At 41.8% G+C, this 8,187-nt stretch overlaps 2 protein-coding genes across 3 annotated transcripts in view; both read right to left on the bottom strand.

Annotated features, from left to right (window-relative positions):
* Window positions 1–8,187, bottom strand: part of PDP2 (pyruvate dehydrogenase phosphatase catalytic subunit 2) — a 259,441-nt gene that overhangs the window by 20,697 nt on the left and 230,557 nt on the right. The gene's annotated exons all lie outside the window — the stretch shown is intronic.
* On the bottom strand, window positions 659–8,043 carry CTRL (chymotrypsin like; the record flags this gene model as incomplete). The annotated part of the gene is made up of 5 exons (XM_083370262.1): window positions 659–820; window positions 2,096–2,229; window positions 2,378–2,588; window positions 6,970–7,073; window positions 7,884–8,043. 5 exons carry the CDS (start codon window positions 8,041–8,043, stop codon window positions 659–661), a joined length of 771 nt encoding a protein of 256 aa, XP_083226388.1.

Raw genomic sequence — 8,187 nt, 5'->3', positions numbered from 1 at the left:
CAGCGCGATTTCGCTGCCCCAAAGCCTCCCGTCAGTGTGCAGACGTTTTCCCGCGCCAAGCCTGGCAGCCTTTGGGGGAGACTCTACTGAGCCTGAGTGAGTCAGAGAAGCTGAGCAGAGTGCACTCATCCCACTCTGCTCTCACCGCTCCACTTTGGGATCACCGAGAGCAGGCAAAGGAATCGTGGCACAGAGGCTGGACAAGAGACAGCTCCTTCGATCTTCGCAAGGTAAGTGAGTCTCCACAAGCCCAGCACCTGTGGAGACCCCTTCCCGGGGGGGGGGGGGGGCGGCCTGGCGGGGGAATAGGCAGGGCGAATGTTGCAGTGCCTCTACGATCACTCGTAAGGGTGAACAACCGCTGTGGTGGTGCAACATTTGTAACCCCAGGACTGGGTCGTAAGTATTGGAGGGGGTTTTGTCACAACTTTGAACGGTCGCTAAGTCAACCATCGTAACACGAGGATTGCCTGTAGTCTGCTTCCTTTTATTATGACAGAAGATCATTGGAGGAAGATTTTTTTCCCCCCTTTGAAATGAAAAGTGATGTGTGTTTTTTATTTTCCATCTCTCAGCTGCTAGAATGTATGTTAATATATTTCCTTCGTTGGGGGGAGCCCCAGCGACAGCGTTTGGCTTGGGTCTCCCAGGGAGGTCATCAGTTTCTAGCTACTACTTGATCGATCCAGTTGCGGAATTTGGAGACTCGGGTATACACAGCAGGAGTCCGGACGTTACAGCTGGGGCTTCCCCAGGAGACGATCCCAATCAGGTACCAAGTGGAGCCTTTCTGGCATACCAGAGGGCCACCAGAATCACCCTAAATGGAAAGGAAAGGAAAGGAAAGCAATTGCTTTTAAGAAAACCTTTTTTTTTCCTGCCTGGGGTCAGAAAAATTAACCAACGTGGAGCCCAATTTGTCCCAAAGGTGCTTTTTCAAAAGGCAACTGGATGGGAAGTTTCTTGGATGGGAAGCAAAATGTCTTAAGGAAAAAGGAAAAACAACAAGTCCGGCTGCCTGTTGAAAAAGCACTCTTGGGACAAACGTGACCTGGATGACTGAGAATCTCCATAGACGGCCCAACTTGTATTTGAATAAGAGGCCTCTGGGGAAACCCAGGATTGCAGCTAAACTGGGACGCCGAAATAGCATCCTGGAAGAAGGCAGCAGTGGCCAACCATTTGTGTTTGGCTGCCAAGAAAATTACATAGGCAAGTCCTTGATGCCACCAGGAGTTGACCTCAACCCAAAGGAGATTAATTTGATCTTTTTTTTAAAAAAAAAAAAACAACCTTTGAAACTCTTCAGGGCCTTATCTTTAGATCATGATTGTCACTCCGGTATTCTTTCAGTGAGTGGAACTCTTAAGACCTCCAATAGGGCCGAAGGAGTGAAAACCTAAAGAATATTACTGGGTGCATTTCTCTACCTTGCCAAAATAAATCCATGGCTGGACACCAGGAACCTCCCTCTCAGAGTTTAATACACTGCCCTGATCAACCTAATAATAATAGTAATAGTAATAATAGTAATAGTAATAATAATATAATAATAATAATAAAATATAATATAATAATAATGTCAGATATCGCAGTCGTAGAAAACCGAAGCGTACAGCTGATTGATATCGCTGTACCAGGAGATGCCAGAGTCGAAGAAAAAGAACCAGAAAAAATTACAAAATACCGCGGACTGGCCATCAAAACTGCATGATTATGGATGAAACGTGTAACCGTGATACCCATCGTCATCAGGTCACTGGGAACTATGTCCAAAAACTTCGCAAAATGCATCAAGAAATTGCAGCTTCCTGCAATAACTCCAGCAAAGCTACAAAAAAGTGCGCTACTCGGAACATCTTACATTTTAAGGAGGTACCTGGTTGATACTTAGGATGATGCTGGCAGCAACCATTAGTGCCAGTCAATTTGAGTGTTCAGTTGACTGAGTTTCATGAATAATAATAATAATAATAATAATAATAATAATAATAATAATAATAATAATAATAATAATAATAATAATAATAATAATGTTGGAAGGGATCTTGGAGGTCATCTAGTCCAGCCCCCTGCTTTTTACAGGGAACCTTACATGGCAGGACGTGGAACCGGCTCCACCAGCACATATCATAGAAGTGGTGATAGGGTTGGAGTGTTGTTTCTGGCACTCGTTTACCGGCACCAGGGGAAGAGAGACTTGCTGCAATATGACTGCAGGTTCATTTGCTGTCAGAAAGAAAGAAAGAAAAAAAGAAATCAGTGGGGAGGAAGCAACCGGCTGGAATTGTCAGACTGAATTAAAGAAGGCAGGCTGGGTGTCTTCGCTTTGTGTTTTGGTTTTTCTCAGCCTACCTGATTCCAAACGGTCACTTACAAGAGAGTTTGTCCCGTCCCCAACCAGTTGTGGCACACTTTAAACCTGCGGGTAAGACCTCATTGGAAGAAGCCAGACAGACCGGAGACACATAAGTGCTCAGCTTCACTGGAGAAGAAAGCTTCAGTAGGGTAACGTCATTATTTATGTTGTAAGGGTCCCAGGAAGGATTGGTGATCACCTGGAAAACATCAGGAGTGGAGGGAGAAACCTTAAAAGATTAGCCTCTGCTGGATTTAAGATCTTAGAAGTCCATCGCTCCCTGGCAGCTTCTTGAGAGCTTTTTCCATCCCAGTACCAAGATTATCAGCAATACGATTATGCAAGACTTGACAACTGCTGATATTTCTGAATGGAAATATATCTGGTTTCCGTATATCGCCTTCAGATCTTAATTTAAAAATCACAGATTGTGCGAGTGCTATCTTTTCCTTTGTTAAGAATCTCCAAAAGAAAATAAGTAATAAGGAGAAAGAAAATAAGACTTAAGAAAGCCAACCATTGTAATTTGCAAACCAGATTTTATAACTTAAATGTATAGTGAACAAAATAGGCCAACAAACCATGGCTTAGCATAACTGTCATGACATCCGCCACTAAGGGGTTGCATAGCTCTGTGGGATGAGCATCAATACTTTGGTCATTTGGATGTGGTCCCAAATGAGCTGCTCACCTTGGTTATGGATCGTCTTTGGGCTGGCGCACCAGTAGCATATCTGTTATGCAGTCCAAAGTAAGCAACATGTGTTCCCGCTCTAGAGAAATAAAAATGCAAACCATGTCTAACGTTCTATTGTGACCTTTTTCTCTCTGATGCATGCATGCGGCTAAACTGAATGTAGCATTGAGACATACTATAACTCAGTCTCTTAGTACTGGAGCAGAAAGAGGTGGGCTAAAGACAATAGGATAGGACAGGATAGAAAATAGAACAAAAGGGAATATAGAAAATTCGGATAGGATAGGATAGGATAGGATAGGATAGGATAGGATAGGATAGGATAGGATAGGATAGGATAGGATAGGATAGGATAGAGAAATGGAGGTGGGCTAAAGACAATAGGATAGGACAGGATAGAAAATAGAACAAAAGGGAATATAGAAAATTCGGATAGGATAGGATAGGATAGGATAGGATAGGATAGGATAGGATAGGATAGGATAGGATAGAGAAATGGAAAGAATAGAATAGAATAGAATAGAATAGAATAGAATAGAATAGAATAGAATAGAATAGAATAGAATAGAATAGAATAGAATAGAATAGAATAGAATAGAATAGAATAGAATAGAATAGAATAGAATAGAATAGAGAAATGGAAAGAAATAGAATAGAATAGAATAGAATAGAATAGAATAGAATAGAATAGAATAGAATAGAATAGAATAGAATAGAATAGAATAGAAAAATGGAAAGAATAGAATAGAATAGAATAGAATAGAATAGAATAGAATAGAATAGAATAGAATAGAATAGAGAAATGGAAAGAATAGAATAGAATAGAATAGAATAGAATAGAATAGAATAGAATAGAATAGAATAGAATAGAATAGAATAGAATAGAATAGAATAGAATAGAACAGAACAGAACCTTGGAGGTCTTCTAGTCCAGCCCCCTGTTTGAGCAGGAGAACCTATACCACCATCTCAGACAAGTGACTGTCCAGTCTCTTCGTAAAAACCTCCAGTGATGAAGCGCCCACGATTTCTGGAGGCAAGCTGTTCAACTGGTTGATTGTCCTCACTGTCAGGAAGTTTCTCCTTAGTTCCAGGTTGCTTCTCTCTTTGGTCAGTTTCCAACCATTGTTTCTCGTCCTGCCCTCTGGTGCTTTGGTAAATAACATGGCCCCCTCCTCTTCTTAGTGGCAGCCCCTCAAATACTGGAATACTGCTATCATCTCTCCCCTATTTCTTCTTTTCTTTTAGGATTGTATGGGTAGATATTATGAAAGGGGGAAGTGGTGAGATTCAAATATGTGAACATCTGTGTGGATGCCACTTCCGGAAGTCCATTCTGAGATTCAGACTCTTGAATCTCAGACCATTTTGTTGATTCAGTAATTCAGAAAAGGGATAGAATCATTTGGAGATATCGATGGGGAAAGAGATGATTAAATAAGACCTTTTCATGTACAGAAGTCAAAGGAGTGGTCTTTTCATGGCTAGAATTCTCTCACTTTTATGGGAGGGATAAAATCTTAGAGCAGGGGGTGTCCAAATTTGGCAACGTTAAGAAGAGACTGGACAGCCATTTGCCTGAAATGGTATAGGGTTTCCTGCCTGAGCAGGGGGTTGGACTAGATGACCTCCTAGGTCCCTTCCAACTACTACTACTACTACTACTACTACTACTACTACTACTACTACTTCTCTTCTTCTTCTTCTTCTTGTTCTTGTTCTTCTTCTTCTTCTTCTTCTTCTTCTTCTTCTTCTTCTTCTTCTTCTTCTTCTTCTTCTTCTTATTAATTATTATTATTATTATTCCAAATAAGGATGAAACATGGTGCTTCTAGGACGTGATCAATATAACAAGAACATGGAAAGGATTTACTTACCTCACATTGCAGTGAGCAGCAGTAACAACCCAATTCTCATTTATCAGGGAACCACCACAAAAATGGCTACCTGAGCTAGTCTAGAAAAAAAAATCAAATAGCACAGATTTGAAATGCACGAAGGGTAAAATGCATCAAAAAAACAGGCTGTTGGGCAAAACACATTCCTTATTTTTCCTTCTTTGCTTCCCCCCTTTGTTTTTTTTGAGGACTGAACTAAACAGAACAGGAAAAAAACAGTCTGCAGTTCACCTTTTCCAACCTGAACAAGTCCCAAGTATGGATACAAAGGAATTCTAAAGCCCAGGTCCTGTTGGCACTTAATTTGAGCATTCTTCTCACTTTGGATGCAGAGTAGCAGCAAGTAAACCTGTCTAAATCTGTCTTCAAAAAATCCAACACACTCTACCAGGAATACAAAAATGAACGTACAGTACTAAAAGTTGCGTACAAATAGTATAAATTATTTTTTTAAAAAAAAGTTTGTAAAACAGAGAAAAGTAAGTAATCTTTGATATATATATATATATATATATATATATATATATATATATATATATATATATATATATATATATATATATATATATATATATATATATATATATATATACCAAGTTTATTTACATTTTAAAAAAAATTCAGGAATTCTGGTGAATATTTTTATATGGGAAGGATGCGTACAAGTGCCTGCATATGTTCTGAAGATCAGCAAAGCTGAGATTTCCATATTTTAAAAAAATGTAGGAATACTACGACAACATTCTGGGGCGGCCTCAAGTCCACCCTACCCTATTCTCACCCATGCACTAATATTATGTCTTAAAAGGATAGTTTTGTTATTCCAAACTCCTCTTGTCCAATTGCTGGTTTATTTTTACGAGTGACAAACTTACTGAAACAATCCAGAGTTTAAACTGGGATTTGTAGACCTGCGGTGTCTTTTTCCCACTTCAAGGACTATTGTAAGGAAAATACCCATTTAAGGAAGGGGCCCAAACACTGGAGTGTGCCTTCTTGATATGCACCCCACAATGACCATTGGGCTCCTCCCTAGAAGATCACAGGAGCCACAAGGCCCATGGGTTTGTAGTTATAGACTATGCAAAAGCAATGCAAATTACAACACCACCTCTACTGCGGGAATGTAGGATTTGACAACCACATGGAGTGACTGAATTATGGATGGACTTGACATTACGCCCTTCTAAGGAGGCTCCAAGCTTGTCCTTTTATACTAGCACCTTCTAACATAAACTCCTTTTTTATGACCCTGTAGTTCCTATTTAAAAAGGGTTGCGGTGGCTCAGTGGGTTAGGACGCTGAGCTTGTCGATCAGAAGGTCAGCAGTTTGGCGGGTCGAATCCCGAGTGCCGCGTAGCAGAGTGAGCACCTGTTACTTGTCCCAGCTTCTGCCAACCTAGCAATTCGAAAGCACGTAAAAATGCAAGTAGAAAAATAGGGACCACTACAGTGGGAAGGTAACAGCGTTCCATGCGCCTTTGGCATCTAGTCATGCCGGCCACATGACCACGGAGATGTCCTCGGACAAGCGCTGGCTCTTCAGCTTTGAAACGGAGATGAGCACTGGCCCCTAGAGTTGGAAACGACTAGCACGCATGTGCGGGGGAACCTTTACCTTTACTAGTTCCTATTTGGGTAGAGACGGGATGATTGAATGTAGTTGAGCATTTAATAGCTGGATGCCCTTCCTGACGCCTACCCAGCAGTTCACAGCAGATATTTTTTTCTTTGTGCCTTAGGAGAAAAACATCTGCCACTACCTAAGGTTGAACTCTCAACCTTCTAAGTGGGAGGTGGACGTCACCATGCCGCTCTACCTTCTAACATAGACAATGTCCTTTATTGTGATGCACTTCACACCTGACAACAACCTGGTGTTCAACCTCTATCTTCTTCCATTCCAGGGCCCTCAGGCAAGTTCAGCTTGCCTGCTGTGTCTAAAATGCAGTTCAGCATCTTGGATCTCCCCCCCTCACTACTGACCTAAGAGGGACCAAGGGGGATGTCCTTACCTGCAGCGAGACTTGCCAGGGCCAAGAACCAGGAATGGCATTAACCCCATTGATAATTCTTTCTGAGGCTTTCACATTGGGTTTAATGGATGGATTCCCACAACCTATGAAAAGACAAAGGGAGAGTGAATCTGTTAAGTATCTCAGGTCTGGACTGAGTAGCCTTCTGTGATAGACAAGAAGCTCTGGGAGGATTGTTCATATTTGTTCCCTTGTTGCCTACTCTTGACAAGCTCAGAGGAACCAACAGCTACGGGCAAATGATTGGTGGTTACCCATTAGGCTACAGAATAGGGGCACTTTTATTTTTCAAGTTGAGAATGCCCTAATTGGCCTTTGGGGTTGGATGCCTGTGGCAGGGCCCACATTCTGAAAATTTGCAGGACCAAAGTAGGGGAAAAGTAGACTTGATTTAACTCCGTGTGAATGTCCATTTCAATCTAAATGAACTATCCTCGACATTGCTTCCTATACATTTAATCCTATGATGGTCTACATATAACATTAGATAGCAGAGCAATTTTTTAATAAAGGAACTGGTGGAGTTGGAAAAAGCATTCCAAGGGAGGCAATGGCAGGGCTGTTTTAACTGCCAGGAAACTACCTGGATGCCTCCTTGACATCATTCACAGTTCTTTGAAGAAGAATACCAGAACCCTGCCCCACCCGCCACCCTGGAGTTGTAGCTGGAAGCACTCTCCCTTTCCCAGGCTGTTGCTCTTTTTTGCACAGAAGACCTTCGTGCAAGCAGGCCTGCGAATTAGGCAATGTGTGTTGTGTGCTTGTGCGTAATGTGTTGCAAGCAAAGAATTTAGCATGCTGCCCCCCCCATAGGAATTGCATGCTCCATCAGTCGTGATGAAAGAATAGAAAGTAACCAACCAACCTAGAAAGGCAACACATGCTTTACTCACCACAGGCAACATCAAGGAGTACTAAGGAAGTAAGAGCCACCCACAGGAAAGTCATTTTGGTTGCTACTCCCAGGAGCTTTAGGTCACCGGGTGCTGCTAGGTTTTTATTGCTCTGGCCCGTGGCGCTTTGCCAGGTGTAGTTGACTTCCCCTCCCCTCATCCTTGGATTGATGATAGTAGGAGCAGAGTAAATTTAGCTTTGGTTGCATGACGCAGGTGTCTTGTCAAGGACGTTTCACCAACAGTGCCACAGAGTTTGCAAATAACACCTGTTTCCCATAACGGTTTTTTTCTTTCTTTCTTC

The sequence above is a fragment of the Vipera ursinii genome (genome assembly GCF_947247035.1).
Source record: "Vipera ursinii genome assembly, chromosome: 10".
In the NCBI taxonomy this organism is placed as follows: Eukaryota; Metazoa; Chordata; class Lepidosauria; order Squamata; family Viperidae; genus Vipera; species Vipera ursinii.
The sequence above is the reverse complement of the archived record's forward strand: the minus strand, read 5'-3'. Positions and strand labels throughout refer to the sequence as shown.